This window comes from Artemia sp. Qi Xiang Cuo, chromosome 10, assembly GCF_049724085.1.
Source record: "Artemia sp. Qi Xiang Cuo chromosome 10, ASM4972408v1, whole genome shotgun sequence".
NCBI classification, from domain to species: Eukaryota; Metazoa; Arthropoda; class Branchiopoda; order Anostraca; family Artemiidae; genus Artemia; species Artemia sp. Qi Xiang Cuo.
The window spans coordinates 51975533-51994221 of NC_142803.1; the positions used below are offsets into that span (position 1 = coordinate 51975533).

An 18689-nucleotide genomic window follows, 5' to 3' on the forward strand; every position below is an offset into this window, starting at 1 on the left:
GTTCTTGTTTTTTTTATCTTTTGTAACTACTTACTTTTTTCATTTTTAAATACTTTTACTTTAATCGACATCTATTGCCTTTAGAAAATTTTTTGCCTCTAATCTTCATGAAATAAAGAAAATAAAAAAAAATTTTTCAACTGAAAGTAAGGAGCAACATTAAAACTTAAAATGAAAAAAAATATTACACATGTGAGGGCGGTTGCGCCCCTCCTAAACACCTTGCTATTCAAGCTACAAGTTTTTGGAAGTTTAAAAAAGTTGCTTATTGTTCTAATTAAACGATCCTTGGGTTTGGGGATCGTTTTTAAAGAATTGGGACAAAATTTAAACTTTAGCGCAAAGAGTGAGATGTTGTAGAGGGGGCAACCCCCCTCATATGCGTAATAATTTCTGTTTGTTTTACGTTTTAATTTTATCCCTTACTTTCAATTGAAAAAACTTGTTTTTTTTATTTCTCATCGTTTTTTAAATAACGGCAAGATAACTGCTTTCACGTCTGTAGAAAAATTCCCCTCCCCATAATATTATTCTCCAGCCAAATCAATTCTGGCGAAAACTTAATTTGGAAATTTACCATTAACATCCCCACGCGTAAAATTAAATCGGCAAAGAGAAAGCAAGACATAAAAAGAAATTTCGTATATGCCTTCTTGCAAATTCACCCAGCGTAAAATTTCTTCTTAAAATTTCATCTCAGAAAATTCGTCCTCCGCTCCCCACCTAAAAAATGTATATATACTTCCCAATACCACACAAAACACATGGCGATTTTTATAATTTAAAAACCTTTTCCAAGGTGCTGTAGGGGTCATTTTATCTACCGAGATAAAGTTATCGGGCCTTTCAATTGTGCTGAAGAAAAAAGCTATCTCAAAATATTGATTGGGCGATTTGGGAAAAAGTGTCGTGGGAGAGGGCCTAGTTGCCCCCTAAGTTTTTTGGTCGCTTGAAAATGGCACAAGAACTTTTCATTTCCATGAAAATGAGCCCTATCCCGACGTTCTAGGCCTATTGGGTCGATACGATGACCCCTGGGGAAAAAAAACAACAAATAAACACGCATCCGTGATTTATCTTCTCGTAAAAATTACAAAATTCCACATTTTTGATGATATGAGCTTGAAACGACTTCAGTAGGGTTCTTTGATACGCTCAATCTGATGACGTTATTAAAATTCTTGTCAGACGACGTTAAGGAAAAGGGGCGTGGGAGGGAGAGTAGTAACCATCCAATCTTTTTGTTCACTTAAAAAGGGCAGTAGAGCTTTTAATTTCCGTTCAAATCATCAGACTTCCAAAATTCTAGGACCATTGGGTCGACGAAAAATAAGTCGTAAAACTAACACGCTCATTGGATTGGAAATTGAAAGGTCTAGTGCCGTTTCAAATAGTCGAAAGTGACTGGAGGGCAACAACACCCCCCCCCCTCCTCCACGCCCATCATATCCCCAAACACTTACATTTAGACTACTACAAATGCGTCAGCTCTTTTATAGCTTTGAGTTTACAGATAAATAGATTCAGCGTGCTTAGCCAGAGTGGAGTTAGATATTAATAAAAGTACAATATTGTTAACTGGTGGAAACCCATTTGGAAATAATATAAAAATAAGAACTTTGGGTCCAGAATGCTCATATCTGAAATTAATACTTACTTTGATTATTATTTTCTTTTCATAAAAGTCATATCTAACATCACCAAAAAAATACGTTTCAAATTGTTTCACTTTTATGACTTCAACAAATAAAGAAGTATTAAGATTATAAGGAATAGATATCAGAATATGTATATCAAACTGACAATACACGTTTTTTTTTAATTAAAGTTCATGCAATTATCTTGATCGAATGATGCACGGAGTATGTCAGCCACACTCCATTTACACTGCGCTCGTTTTGAGCTTAGACTGGCTCTTCTCTATAACTCCAGTTATTGTTGGATTTCACTCATTGGCTAATGGGTTTTTGTATTAACTCAACACTAGTGAAACCAAAAAAACAAATTCGAAGAATTTGACGGCGCTTTCGTCCGTAAAAACTTAAAGAGTCTAAAATTTGTTGGTTCCCAAAAGCAACTATCTTTTCAAAGGATAGCAACATCTTCTTAAACTTTTTGTTGCCATGTGTTTCTGCTTAATATCGATCATTGTTCGCCTAATTTTTTTTTCTTCTTCAATTTTTTTTAATTCGGCACCCACTACTGCCAAAAATTGCAGAAGTTCATTTGGAAGTCTTTTCAACAGAAATGGATTTGTCTTTTTTTCTAAGTTTTTAAGACACTTCTGGTGTGCAAATTCCTCTTTTTCCCGTTCCTTAGCACTTTTCAACGAAACTATAAAAAAACTCAAATAAAAGTTTCAAATTTAGAAACATTATTTTCCACAGGGGGGGAGGGTATTTTCCACGAGGGTATTTTCCACGGAGGGGGTCTTTCCCACGGGTGCTACTTTTCAAAGGAGGTGAGGGGGTATTTTTTGGGGGGGAGGGCATTTTTGGGGGGTTAAACCCCCCCTCCCCATCCACTATATTCATTTATGTTATTTTACTGAGTTCATGGCCGTATATTTGGCTTTAAAATACGCTTATTTGTCTATCTATCAAATATGCAGAATAATTGTACCAAACACATTTTGTTTTGCATGCAGACCCGTTATGCTTACCCCCCTAATGTGCAAATCTATAGCACAAATTTATTTCTAAAGTAACGAAGAAACTAACAAAAAAACGGCGTGTTCTCGAATTTTACACAGCGTAAACTTGAGTGACTGGCGGATAATACACAAATACCAAAATTCCATCCCCCTACCGAAGCTAAAAAAATAAAACTCAAATAAAATTCTCAAATTTGGAAAGCCTTATTTTCCACGGGGGGTATTTCCCGGGGGGGGGGGGGGGTAATCGCCGGGGGGGGGTATTCGCCGGGGGGGGGGGTATAAGCGACCCCCGTTCACTTCATTATCTTCAGCCTTGATAGTACTGGTTACAGAAGCAGTAGTTTTAGAGCTAGTAGTGGTGGTGATTTAAAACCCTTGCTCCTAGACTCTAGGGGGTTTTGTCAACCCCGAAGGCGTTGTTATATAATTTATGGACTAATTTGAACAAATGGTTATATCAAAATTTGTATCAGATACATTTGGACAAAAGACGACGTGATGAGGAAGGGCTAGTTGCCCTCCAATCACTTTTGAGTCTTAGATAGTGCAATAGAACTTCTAATTTCCAATCACATGAGCCCCTCCGAAGTTTATATGACCATTCCTTCTTTGAAAACCGTATATGTTAATAAAAGGCAACTAGTGTAACTTATAGCCCTTGCCATAAGGGCTCTGGGGGTTGAAAACCCCACAAGTTTAGTTTTTTTTAAAACACCAAAAAAATAAACGATAATTTTGCTTTAACAGGGATGTTGTATCAAAAACCTCAAATGGGAGAATTTTGAAAGGGCTCAAATTTTTTGCATTTGCATTCAACATTATAATTTTTAGACAAAGAATCTCACAATAATCAGCTGTCTATATACTGAATTTAAATGAATCAATCAACATAATTGTGTTTAACCTTCTCTAGCGACTGTATTCATTCCTTTGAATTTTTCATATATTAAAAAGATAAAATCCGAATTTTCATTCAGAATAATCTGGAAATAAAAAAGACATAAACCATTTTGTGAGTCCAAAAAAAACATTAGGCTCCCACCTCCCACTGCTCCCGCCAATGAAAGGAATAATCCCATCAAGTTTCATATGGACTGAGACAAACTGTGTCAAAAGGTCAATTTATGCTTCATCTAATAAAAATTGACCTAAGGGTAAAAAAAAACGAGGCTTTTGCACTCTTTCTTTTTGAAAGCATACCTTCTTCCTTTAATGTAAAAGATCCGACCAGAACCTGGGAAGTGCTGCAAGAATTGCTCTTAGGAGCATCCCAATCATACGATGAATGAAAAATATTTGGAACTTCCAAGGGTTCATCAGTCTCAACTTGCAAAGGATCGACAATTTCTAAAAGATAGAGTGATTCAACAACGCATAATATACTACTAAAGACATGATAAGATAAACTATACTAGTAAAGAGCAGAGGCAACATCAAGTCAATAATGGCTGACAACTCAAGCACAATTGTAGGCAACTCAAGCATTATGTCTAGAAGACATTAAAGGAGACAAAACGGCATCCAGAAAAGATTAAACACTTGGAAAAAAATGTTTAATACGACTGCTTTATTCCCAAAAAAGGTAGAAAAACTTTGTTTTGAATCTCTATCACTTCAGAAAAAGTTTAAGTCAGTTCTCTTTAGGAAATACAAGGGTCAGTTATGTTATTGCTGGTGATGCCAACGAGGGCAAAGAGCAAAGTGATCCGAATGTGGAGCAACAGAAGGTTCAGAAATTATCACCGCAGTAGACAATATGATGGCGAAATGCCAGCTTTAGGCAGAGTGTCACTAGCCAAAATACTTGGGGCGAGGGTCGTAAATTTACTAACTTTTCGGTATTTTTACGAGAAGATTTTATTTTATCAACAATTCACAAAATACCCGTGTCTTTCATACCTTATAACGTAGAAAAGAATTGCTTCTTGCATTGCTCTACAGTAGGAAGAATCTGTAGAAGTAATTAGATATTCAAAACGAGACTTTGGATAGTGCCAGATAGATTTAACACTGTAGTATTGGATTAGATATATTCTGATTTTGTAAAATAGAAGTCTGAGTTTAACTAGGTTTGCAGTTTGTTAACTTTCACAGGATCTGGTGCTAAGATAATCAGGGATGTTTACAGTTTTGATCAAGATATCTGATTCCAAGGCCGTATTCAGGAGGGGGGGCAGGTATTAAGGCCTTATAACGCATAAAAACCCAATTTTATACATTTTATTGTGTAAACACCCCCCCCCCAAAAAAAATTCTTTTGTACCCCCCCCCCCCCAAAAAAAATCTTTTTGTAAACCCCCCTCCCCCCAACCAAAAAAAAACCTGGGTACGACCCTGTCTGATCCCTAAGGGATTAAGGCCTTTTCCTGTAGGGTAGCTTTTATTTTGCAGAAAAGACCTTGCCAAATAGTATACTGGTTCCAGAAAAGAGGAGACATTGGGGATTAACTCACACAGGCCATTTACTAATATACTTCCGAAGCCATTGTTAATTAAAATAACACGGAAAAAATTCCAATCCTTCAATGATTTCCCTTCGAAATATGGAATCATCATTGAAAATGTTTGTTCAGTTTTTCTCGGTTTTCAACCATTCAACTCTCCTGAAATTTGGATGCAGAAAGAAACAATACGAATGTTGAATGTACCAGAACGACCTTAGGAGCATCAACTTATTTCGGGTAGAGGAATATCGAGAAAAATCAAATTAAACATTCTATGTAAACTATCAAATAACTTACGAGTTTTCATATCACTTTGCAGCACTAATTTATTATCGATTAGTCAGCAAAATTAACATTTTTATTTTGTGTAGTTACTTGGTTGTTTTGCAGTTAAAAGCAATAATCCAACCGCTATAGTTACTGAGTTTTATGTAGACCATGTTAGATGTTTTGTTAGTATTTAATCCCACAAATTAATTTCTTAAATTCATCTTTTTCACTAATCTAGAAATTGAGTGGGTGGAATTGACCATGAATAAGATTTTTGCAGTTTGAAGTTTCGGTGGTTCTGGTGTCAGTATTTTCATCTTGCAATTGTATTAGTTCTTGTATTTTTGAACAGTCAATTAATATAGCGAACCAGCAAAACTATACTCCTTGGGGTCACGATTTTTCTGACTAGCTACAAATATTTCAAGGCAGCCCCCCCCCACCCAACGCATATAAAGCCTTTTGATTTATGGTCCGGATTAATAACGCTCTGATACATTATCGTAAAAAATAAGACATAGTAGGCATTAAATGAATGGGTCAGGTAAATGAAAACAATAGTACATTTTGTGTGGCAATATGTCCATTCTTGCTTTCAGAATGTCTCCTCAAAACTGGAATATCATCACTAATTTTATTCTGAATCAAGCCTTTATATGCCATTTCCATTGATGTTTACGGTATTCTTTTGATCATAAAAAAATCCCCAATAGTAGCAAAAAAAATTACTAAAAAAACGGCAAGAAAAGACCCCTAGCAAATAGTGTTACATAACTAAGGGTGTTAACCCTGGCTCTTAAACAAAGGATACAAAGACCATGGTGTAAATATTCTTCAGGTTCTGGTGATTCGGAAAATATTCTTTTTTTAATATATATAGGAGCCAATAAACGATGAGATGCAAAATTGATTCAGGAACTTAATTCTGGTGATTCAAAATTGATTCTGGTGATTCAAGTTTGTTACCTATGAAGATCGTTTTTTTGGTGGTCTTGCTATCACAAACTAGTTGATTCTACCCAATATTCATTTAAAAAACGAGAGATTTTTTCTGAATGGAAGTAAAAAGCAAAGCAGAAACTAAAGCGAATAAAAATTGTTGCTTTACAGTTTATACTACACAGTTCTACAAAACCTGCTCAAATAAACTGACTTGTGATATTTCCCTATATTCTAGCATTCTAAAAAACTAACAGTTTGCACAAAAATGAGCTTGCTTAAGTTTTTGGGGAACTAAACTATATACAACAAAATACTATTGAGAGTCTTATAAACTAGTCTTGTATTTTCTGCAGTCTACCTGAGGTCTTTCCTGCTCCTATTCTGTTATTTTGGATTTGGGTTTTCAGTATAGTCGTGCCAGTTTTACAGAATTCTACAACTAAAGGAAGGTGTCACAAGCAATTTTATATGAACCAGTTTACAGATACATGTTATAATAGGTGCAAAGCAATAGACTAATTCTTGCTTATTTTAAGTTTTACTCTTTACTTCAATTAGAGGAACTTAGGTTTTTGTTTTAATTAATATTCCCCAGGTCTGCACTAGATCTGTCATTTGTAAAGTATTTTATAATCGTCAAAAATTACAAATATCAAATTCCATGAAACATAGAATCATGTCAAGTTTCATAATGCCTTAGATCAAGTGTGTCAAAATACCAGTTCATGCTTGATTTGATAAAATAAAATACCCTAATGGAAAATAAACAAAAGGATGGAAAGACTTTTACATTCTTCCAGTTTGAAAGCATACCTTCTTCATTTAATATGACAGAGCAAACCAGAGCCTGAGACGAGCTGGAAGAACTGCTCTTAGGAGTGTTCAAACAATAAGATGATTGAGAAAAATTTGTAAGTTTCGTGGGCTCATCATTCTTAATTAGCAAAGGATCTGCGATTTCTGAAACATAAAGTGACTGAATGACAGAAAAAGAACTACAGAAAACATGACAAAACAGAAAGTGTAGTAAATTATACAATGAACACTATATGCATTCTCTCAAAGGACAAGCCTTGGCTTGAAAATTACCTCGTACGCCTTGCTTGGGATTTAAGTTCTAATATTTCCTAATTATTATTTATGTAAATTTTATTTTGTATTGACAGACATAACCGTTATAAATTTCGAGGAGACGTCTAGGCAAAAGAAAAGAGAAAATCCTAAATAATATGTTAAACCTCTCCTTCCCTCCCCAGCTCATTTTGTCTAAGTCTAAAATAGACTCTAGTGAATAATTTACTCCAAACATTATTTTTCCTCCTTTTTTTAACAACAGACCTTGCAATAATTTCAAATTGCGATTGATTGGTACCTGCACTACGAATTGATCAGCATGATTAAATGCTGATCGAAATGCTGATCAGCATGGAAATAAGTTTAAGTTATAATCATTAAAAATGTAGGTTGAATGATAAGTTCGTGTAATTTTCGACTTGTTATATATTTTATAATTTTCGACCCTAATTATTATACTTTTCGAGTAAATTTCGACCCTAATTCTTTGTAGTCTGTATACTGTTGCCGTCTTTTTGTGTAATGACTTTCACTTTTACATAGAAAGTCGTTGCAACAGACATGGCTTAAATTAAGACATGGCTTAATTTCCAGTAAAAGTGTTGTTAAACTTTTTATATCCTCTTTTCATATTTAAAAAGAAATCGATCCTTTAACATTTTTGAATCTATTATCTTTTTTGCTCACCCCTTGGTAAACGAATTTACTGCTCATCTAAGCTAAATGTTAAGTAAGTTTAGTCAGGATAAGAAGAAAAATAGTTTTTTCTTTAGTTTTAAATCAATTTCATTCTCAATACGTTTAAATAAATCAGGCATATAAAAAAAAAAAAAAAATGGCGCAGTAAAAGTCTACGTGCCTCAACAGGGATGTTGTATCAAAATCCCAAAACGGAGGAATTTTTCAAAGTGCTTAAATTATTTCGTATTTACATTAACGTTGTAATTTTTAAACAAGGAATCTCGCAATTATCAGGAGTAATTTTCATTTTTAACTTTAATAAACCCAATTATTAAGATTTTAAGGAATTATAATTATTAAATAATTATATTATAAAATAACATATAAAAAAGATTGTTATATTAAACTGTCGATACATATTCATTTTATTTTTATTTTCAGGTCTCGAGAAGGTATGTGGGTTTTTAGCCCTACTTATGTTAATTCTATTAGTTTTGAATTTCACTGGGTTATTCATTGTAATTCATGCTCTTTTTAAGTTTCCTTTATATAATGATGCTGAATTTTGGTAGTTTTACGCTTGGAAAATTATTTAACTTTATTTCTGCTCATCTTTGGTTTAACTCTTTACTTTTCTTCGACAAACTTATCTTACTAGAAAAGTTTTTAAAATTAATTTCTGTTTTTTTTTATATAATCTTTTTTATGGAAAAAGTAAATAATATTCTATATCTTTTCAGTTTTGTTTCTATAAGAATCCATAGTTTGGCTTGCTATTTGCATGTTCGAGACAATTGTTCAACAATTTTGTAACAACATACACCCTTTTAAAAATCTGGACACAGATAGCATTGTTTAATTTAGTTGTATACCTCTTCAATTTGACCTAAAAAAAAACAACTTAATGCCATTTCCCAAAAATTCTATCTATGACAGCCTGGATACACTTACACGTTTTTATTTAAGTTAAATTGCAAGAGAAGATGCAGTAACAGTAGTAGCATGAAAGTTTTTACTTAATACCCTCAGTAGTTCTTAGGAAATTCCTGTGATATGTTATTGGCAACCAGCTTACACACAGTGTCTTTTGATTCAGTTTTAAAGCAAAATTTAGATTTAACGCATAATAGAACGAATGCATAAATGTATGGGATTGACATACCCAATATCCCTAGAGACTTAGTTACTATACCGTTCAACTATGCTGAACAAAATGACCATCTCAAAATTTTGATGGGATGTTTTTGGAAGACTAGTGTCCTCAGGATTAGTTCTGTTATTATCCCTATTACATTTGAGCATTAAAAGGTAACTAGAACTTAAGAATTTCCAATTAAATGCACTTGCTCTAAAGTTTATACGATCACCTTTTCTATAAAAACCTTATACGCTCCCAGGATATAACTTACAACCCTTGCTCCCAGGTTCTGGGAGAACCCTGAATGATTTGTTATATGATATTTGGACATCTTTGAACAAAATGGCTATTATCGAAAGTCACGTCTGATGCTTTTGGGGAAAAGAAAACGTGGGGGGGCTAATTACCCTTCAATCACTTTTGACTCTTAAAAGGGCACTAGAACTTCCGACCTGCAATCGAATGCTACTACTCTGAATCTAATACGACCGCCCATTCTTTAAAAGCCTTATATGTTAATAAAGGGCAGCTAGTATGACCTTTAGCCCTTGACCTAAGGGCTGTGGGGGGAGTGACATTTCCGAAGACATAATAAATGGACCTTTCAATTATGCTGAAAAAAAAGGCTATCTCAAAATTTTGATAGGATGTGCTTTGGGAAACAAGGGGTGTGGGAAAAGGGAGCTCGTTGGCGTCCAATCTATTTGACTTACAAAAATGCAATAGAACTTTTATTTTCCAATCAAACAAGCTTCTTTTGAAGTTTCTACGATTTTATACGAAGTACCTTGGTGAGAAAAAAAAAGAAAAAAAGAAACAACATTACGGATGGGCCCTTTTGAACCCCTTTTGACGCATTTTTCCTCTTAATACTCTTAACCGTACAAGTGGTTGCAATTGTAGTAAAAGTTGAAGTGATTAGTAGCAGCAGTAGTAGCAGGGGTAGAAGTATTAGTAGTAGCATTTGCATATTACCTTTTGGTAAAATGATCTTCTTCTTGAACCATTCTATGATAGTTACAACTTAATATCCAAATAAATTCTTAGAATCCATCCTTTTAACAACCAGAATGCACAAAGTGTGTTTTGCTTTATTTCAAATTCCCCATCAATATTCTGTAAAATTTTCACCTTCATACGCGTAGCCTTAATAGTAGTAGTATGATAGTAGTAGTGGTACTAGTGGGAGCGGTAATAGTGTTGCATTAGTAGTAGTAGGAACAGTAGTAACAGCATTATTAATAACAGTAGTAGCAGGTACATGTGACTTTTTGGTCAGTTGAACATCTCTCTTAACATTTCCTCATATGTTCATTTCGATATCCTCAGGCTTTATAAGAAGCAGTAGTTTTAGAGGTAGTAGTAGTCGTAATTATGGTAACCTGCAAATATTGCCTTTTTGGTTAATTGATCATATCATTTGTCTTTTCCTGGGACGCAAATTTATATACTCAGTCACTCCTGAGTTCCGTCCTTTTGACAATCCGTATCCAAACGACATGTTTTGATTTAGCTAGACACTCTCCTCAACATTCTTTGAAAAGCTCACCTGAATGCCCTTCGTCTTTTTGGAAAGTAAAAGTCAAACATGCTTATAGCATGTTCCCACATGTTTGCATGTGTCCATATGTGAACCACTGACGAATTGTCTAACCAAAAGCCCTTGCCCTGAGGTGTGTGGGGGTTAATATCACCAAAGACGTAATTAATGGACCTTTTGAAAAATATTGAACAAAATAGCTGCCTCAAAATGTTTATTTAATGTGTTTTTGGGAAATGATGAGCGGGGATGGCTAGCTGCTCTCCAATCAGTTTTGACTCTTAAAAAGGAGAACTGTCGATTTTAAACCAAATGATCCCCCACCGTGGCCAATATGATAACCCATCTCATACAAACTTTATAAGCCCCCGGGGCATAACTTACAACCCTTGCCCCCAGGCTCTAGGTTTTTTCATCCCCCGAAGGCACTATTATATTACCTTTGGACTATTTTGAACAAAATGGTTATCTAAAAATTTCCTTCACATGCTTGGGGGTTTGGGGAGTTGCAATCCGGTCACTTTTGAGTCTGAAAAAATGAACAGGTCCTTCGGAATTTCAATCGAATGAGCTCTCTCCGAAATTTATACGACCATTCCTTCCTTAAAACCTTATATCTAAATAAGTATTATTAAGAAGGCTATAAGTTATTATAATAACTATTATAACTTATAGCCCTTAACCCTAAGGGTTATGAGGGTTAAAACTCCCAAAATACATAATTACTGGAGCTTTTGACTATGCTGAAACAAATGGTTATCTCAAAATTTTGATAGGATGTGCTTGGTAAAATGAAGGGCGTGGGGGCTGATTCCCTCCAATCACTTTCGACTCTTAAAAATGAGCATCAGAACTTTCAATTGCCAGCAGAATGAGCTTCTTTAGAACTTTCAACGAGAATATCTTCGATAGGAAGTGTCTAAGAAAAAAAAAATAGACGGCCAGAAAAAAATAAATATACAACACTATGCCGACTGCAGTTCCTATGATTTTGAAGAATATGAGATAATTTAAAGTTGATAAAAAGAACAAAAATAATTATCCTAAATGTTGATGTTAAATCTAGGCAAAAGAAAAGAAAACAGACAACAAAAATATGCACATTTCTCCTCCCCAGCTCATTTTCTCCAAGTCTAAAATAGATTCTAGCGAACTTGCACCAACATTTTTTTTCTTGCTTTTTTTAACAACAGATCTTGCAATAATTACAAATTGCAGTTGGTTGGTACCTCTGCTAAGCGTACCATTGCTAAACATGCAGAGAAGTTTGAGTTAAAATTATCAAAAATGTAGGTTGGAATGACAAGTTTGTTCAAATACTAAGTAAGTTAGAATAAAAAGAAGCCTTTTTTCTTTGCGTTTCAAATCTATTTTGTTCTTAATAAGATTAGAAAAATCATACTTGCAAAGAAAATTTCTATGTGCCTTTGCAGGGATGTTGCATCAAAATCCTGAAATGGAGGAATTTTCAGACAGCAATATCATTGGGTCCATGGGTCAGTAGCATTGTTATATGGTCTAAGGTCCAAGGCAAACTTAGCCTTTTTTTTACCAGGCGTTTTTGTGTTGTTAAATTAGTAAGAATTATTTACATGTACAGGCATCATGCAGGGGGAGGCGGGGCAGTTAAACTACAGTCTAATCTGAAAACCAATTGCCAGAAATTGCTTAAGATAAATAGCTCAAAGAGAGTGTAGAATATATTGTTGAACCTTTGCTAGAAATCTTTCAAACAAGACAAAGGACCACATCGAGGTGGTCTAAAGCAATTTTTGTCCCCATCCATAAGAAAGGTGAACAGTCAAAAGTGGAAAACTACCAACCTGTGTGCCTGACATCACTAGTCAGTAAACTTTTTGAAGAATGCATAAGACTTAGGTTATTGAACCTTGTGTTGCAAAGCAATATGAAAAATCCTGATCATTATGGATTCCTACCAAACAAAAGCTGTAAAACACAATTATTAGAAACGTTCAATGATTAGACACATACAATTTGATGTCGAAAAAGCATTCGAAAATGTATTACATGCAAAGCTAATGGATTAACTCAAACAGTAACATTTTCCAAGCAAATTCTTTCCCGGATAGAATCATCCATCACAAAATCGAAGTCGAAAAGATAGAGTGGGTGATAGCAGGTCCAATCCAGGAAAAGTGAGCAGCAAGGTGATACAAGGTGCCATGATCGGTCCTCTCCTTTTTAAACTCTACATCAACGAAATCACAGAAATATCATCAGCCCAACCAAAATCTATGCAGATGATACAAAAGTCTATAGGAGGTTCATATAATCTAATTTGTATATACTACAAAAAAACATTGACACTTTAACTGAGAACCTCCAAAGCCTATGTTTCAACTTCAACGCATCAAACATCAAGGTCCTGTGCATAGGGAAGAAAAGTACTGCTTCTGTACCCCAGCTAACAATAGAGGACAAAGCGGGCAGTAGAAACCTGACAATTGTTGACTCTGAAAAATATCTTGGTATTATTGTTGATTTGAAGCTAAAATTTCATGGGCACACCCAAAAAACTATTTCCATAGCCTCACAGATCATAAGGCTGATCAGCCAAAGTTTCAAGCACTTGGACAACCATACTTTTGTATAAAACTACAAGAGAATTGTAAGACCTAGAGTATGGGAACGCAATTTGGGAACCTCACTACAAAACAGATTGGGTCGCCCTGGAAAGGGTCCAAAGACCTGCCACCAAACTTCTTCCTGGTTCGAGATACTTAAGCTATGAAGAACGACTATTTAAACTGAACAAACCCACCCTGATATATAGAAAAATGAGAGGAGACGATATACAGCTGTACAAAGTAAAGCACTACCGGGAGAAATTGTCTTTCCAGAAATATTTTCACCCTTCAAAAATAAAAACCACAAGAGGATACCATGAAAAAATATTCAAACCCATAACAGCAAATAGATCAAGGGCCATTTTTTGGAGTGTCTGAGCAGTTGTTGGCTGGAACTCACTCCCAGAAATAGTTGTGAAATCTCAAAAATAGCCTGGGTTGATTTTGGAAAGAACATTTTAACACTCATGATTCATAGACTAGGGTAAGGGAGACATTTCCCGTTGGTTAAAATTGCAGACTGTGATGAAACAACTGATAGCCATCTAGAGAGCGGTGAAACAGGGACGTGTCCCTTATGGCACTGAGAAACCTGCGAGTTAATCCTGTAAGTTAAAAGAAATTCAAGTTTTGTTAAAATACTATTTAGTTTAAAGTTTAGGATTAACACTAATTTTATTTATTTGTGATAAATAGGTTTTGATTAGCTTAGAGTCAAAGACAGGGGCTAATTTGGACCCCATCCCCTGACACTTCAAACTTCTTACAATTACTGGACATTTCCTAATCAAATGATCTAGCTTCTTTTTTTTTGCAATCATCCTCTCCCTTCCCAGGAAAATGAAAATCATTTATGACTTTTAATTTAGTTTTCTTTTTACGATATACCCTCTGCAACACACTCATCCATCAGTAGTCATCAGCTGTAAAAAAAAGAAAAAAAGTAAGTCAGGTGTATCCCCTTCCATACAGTTCAGTTTCCATCTCAGCATAGGCTTTAAAATGAACATTTGTTCATTTTTCCCTTTTCTTATTGCAGTGACAATGGATGGCTACATTGCCGCCATTGACTTTTGTTTGACCAAGCATTTTTTTACTGCCCAATGTGTCCTTCACAATCCTATTCTATACATCTCTAAGAAATAATTGGTAAAAAAAAACACCAAGTGTGTCTTAAGCCTAATAAGCCGTCTCACTAAACAAAGAATATAAAGACAATAAAGTGTAATAAAGTTGAGGTAAATATAGCTTTGAAATGTTGGAATATTACTTGAAATAGAATTCTGTACGAGGTTAAAGATAATCTAGATAATTGTACCCTATTTTTCCTCAGGAGTACCTTATTTTACCCATTTTCCTATCTCAGTTTTTATTTAACAGTCATTTTACAACTGTAGGTTCAAACATCCTACCCCCTCCCCCCTGGATACAGGTTTGCATAGACATTTCCGGGTATATATTTGAACATTTGAGGGGTGGGGCAAATCTCTTTTCTGACACAAATGAATGTTACATTAAGATACAGGGTGAAATTCTGCTTCTGAAAGCTATGTTGATATTATGTTAATTAGAGAATTTACTTTTTATTTATTAGGAGGAAATCTTAAACAAGATTATCAAAATTTGTATATCTAATAGAAGTATATTGGACTCCTTAAGGGGTACTGAGATGCAACTGTCACAGCAATAACCATTGTATTTGGAGACATATTTGAATAGTAAATCAAATGGTGTAGTAGCCAACTCTTCTGTAAATATAGTATAGTACTTATTTTTTAAGTTGTTGTACTATAAATTTTTATTAGGAGTTTATTCACATTCATTAAAAGAATCCTTGGTAAACTTGTAATTAACAACACAAATTAGCTAGCATAACTGAGAATACATCATTTGATGTCCTTTTTTATACATTTTCATAACTTAATAATTGCTTTTAGGGTAATTTACATGGCAAGGCCTTAAGGAGCTAATAGGTCTGAAAACAGCCTATAGTAACTAAAAGTTTAAAACCTGTTTCTAAAAAACTGCCTAGTGAGAACAAAATTGGCATTTTTAGCTGATTCAGGCATGGTAATCATTGTTTTCCTCAGTCTTAACGACATAATGTTATTTTGAAGGAAAAATTGCGGGAATTCAAAATAGCATTTACAAAAATAAAACCATAGATAATAATAATGTCTATACCTGAATAAGTTACAGGTAAAATTCTAGTTTAGCTACTTTTTTCTGCCTTGGAAATGGGTTAGGATAGGAAAATGAAACTTTCAGAGAAGAATCCAGGGCCAAAAATACACTCTGGGAAGGAATTGTCAAGCTTTTAAATTAACCCTCGTCTTGTTTCTAAGATGTTGCATGCTCATATTTTAAATGGTTTTTGTTTATGTACTTTACTTATACTGAAATTTTACAACATTATCGTAACAATTTATGCATTTGTTTATTCTCTATAAGTGTTGGAAAATATTTGATTTGCACATTTTTGGTCTTGTTTTACTCTATGCAAATCTTGTTTTACTGAAAAAAAAAAAACAGTTTGCAGAGGAGATTCTTATGAGCTGCTTTGTCTTAAGCGGCGTTCACAAGTGTGTCTAGCTAGAATCCCATGTCTAGACACGTGTCTATCCAGAATTCAATGTCTAGGCAACGACCGTTCACAAGTAAAATTCGGCGCTTAGCTAGACACCCTAGACAAGGTGCTTGGTTAGACATCGAGTTCTAGACTCTAAAACTCAATGTCTAGGATTTTCGGTTACAGCCAATCAGAATACGTCAAGTTCCACTATTTTCATCATTTTTGTTAACATTTTTAAACTGAAATTTAATTTTTGTTTTCTCATTAAATGTTTTTTCTCATTTTAGGCAAATACGCAACACCAGGCATAATGGTGAAGCACACTAAGGCAATTGTTTCGCTCATCTCATCCATTATCTTGTGACAGTAAAAATAGGGATTAGAATTTTGAAAGTTTTGCCCGTATAAGCTCTCTTGATTGGTTAGAAATGACAATTTGAAACTAAATTTTTAGTTTTAGCTAAGCACCATATTTTACTTGTGAACTGTCGTTGCCTAGACATTGAATTCTGGATAGACACATGTTTAGACATGGGATTCCAGCTAGACACGCTTGTGAACGCCACTTTAGAGAGGTTTGTTATAACATTTTGGTTAATGTTCAATTGGTTCGGTCAGGATTAAGTCACATCTCGAAAGAGTGGCGTTAATACCATGGTTACATATACTGGCAATGACAATTTTGGAAGAATTTTTGGATTAAAACTTCAAGCAGTTTTTTGGCTTTGGCATTTCTTGACCAAATCTGCAGAATAAACTATGTTAGCTTCAAGCATTAGTTGCCAAATCTGCTGACAATCAGCTAAATCCTAGCTGGGAAGAATGAAAAATTTAAAAGCTTCATTAAATGTGAATAAGTTTTATCTTAAAACTGCTTTTTCAACGTAAAACATTTTTTTGACAAAATCTCTCAGTAAATTCCACTAAACCATGAAGGCTGCCGAGTAACATGGTTACCGGGGTACCACCCTCTTCCCCCTTGTGCACACCTACTTTACGGTTTGTAGGTTTCAGTTCCTTGAATAGATTCTTTGCTGTTTTTCAACCCAACTCCATATAACTCTCACCCTCCCCCACCCCCTCCCCGATATTTTAAGCCAGTCGGTAAAACAATGGCACGAAGCACTTCTATTTCACTATCTCAAATCTTGTTTTCTTTGGTAAACGAGATGATAAATATAAATGACGGAAAATCAATGGAAGAAGATCACTCTCAATTGGTGAAAAAAAAAATAAGTAATTTTAATAGCAGTATCACCCAAATCAGTCTATAAAAATGACTAGCCAGTCAGTAAAATCCATCGCTATTCCTCCTCCTCCCCTACCCTCCCAAGTTAATTTTCTCTTAGTCTAGACACTTGCACCCAGGATTTTTTTTTATGACAAATTTTGCATTAATTTTTTTTTAAACCCTCTGGGAGCATCTAGACACTGCAAGCATTTTCTCTATATTCATCAGCAACTTACAAAATCAAATTCCATGAAAGAAAGAATCGCGTCAAGTTTCATAACGACTGAGACCAAGTGTGTCAAAATACCTGTTTATACTATATTTGACAACAAAAATTAGCCTAATGCAAAATAAACAAAAGGACGGAAAGACTTTTACATTCTTTCTGTTTGAAAGTATACTTTCTTCATTTAATATGACAGAGCCAACCAGAGCCTGAGGCGAGCTGCAGGAACTGCTCTGAGGAGTGGCAAAGTCATATAATGATTGAGAAAAATTTGAATATTTCATGGCTTAACCATTCTTAATTTGGAAAGGATCTGCGATTTCTGAAATATAATATGATTGAATGACACAAAAAACACTTGATCAGCTGATCAGAGTTGATCAGAAGAACAGAAATAACTGTTATAAATTTCGATGGTAAGTATAAACAAAAAAAAAGAAAAGTATTGCAATTGATTGGTACCTGCACTACGCATTTCATTGGTCAGCATACAGAAAAGTTCGTTATATTCATGAAAAATGTAGGTTGAATGATAAGTTAGTTCAAATGAAGTAATCAGAGTTAGGATAGAAAGAAGCGTTTTTTCTTTAGCTTTAAATCTATTTCATTCTCAATACATTTATAAAATTCAGACGCTTAAAAAAAAAAATCTGGCAAACATCAAAACCCTGAGAAGGAGAAATCTTTGAAAGGGCTAAATTTTTTTCGTATTTACATTAACACTGTAATTTTTAGAAAAGAAACATTGCAATAATCAGCTTTATATTTTCATTTTTAACTTAGATAAATCCGAAATTATTGAGACTTTACGAAATAAATATTACTTTATGTATATTAAACTGTCAACAAATATTCATTTTTTTTTCAGTAAAATACAAATCATTTGCAATTTTTGAGAAGACATGGGGGTTGTCAACCCTACTCATGATAGTTTCTGCTCGTTTTGAATTTGACTGTGTTGTTTATTGTAATTTCTGTTGGTTTTTTATTTTCATTTATTTATTGATGGCGATTTTTGGTAGTTTAACGCTTGGAAGATTATTTAACTTTATTTCTGTTCGTATTTGGTCCAAAGGAGCTCTTTACTTTTCATTGACAAACTTATCTATAAGAATACATAGTTTGGCTTGCTATTTGCATGTTGGAGAAAATTTTGTAACAACAAACACCGTTTTGAAAACCTGGACATAAATAGTATTATTTACTTTAGTTTTATACCTCCTCAAGTTGACCTGAAAAATAAAACTTAATACCATTCCCAAAATATTCTTTCTATGCTCTTTGACAGGCTGGATGCACTTACGTTTTTTTGATTAAATGAAATTGC

General features: G+C 34.3%; 1 protein-coding gene across 1 annotated transcript in view; it reads right to left on the minus strand.

Annotated features, from left to right (window-relative positions):
* The window catches only part of LOC148947869 (uncharacterized), a 74165-nt gene that overhangs the window by 43185 nt on the left and 12291 nt on the right, over window positions 1–18689 (minus strand). The window contains exons 3-4 of the mRNA XM_089095517.1: window positions 7126–7272; window positions 3857–4003 (exon numbers count right to left, since the gene is read on the minus strand). Coding sequence (XP_088951643.1) covers window positions 3857–4003; window positions 7126–7272 — 294 coding nt within the window. The remainder of the gene's footprint in view (window positions 1–3856; window positions 4004–7125; window positions 7273–18689) is intronic.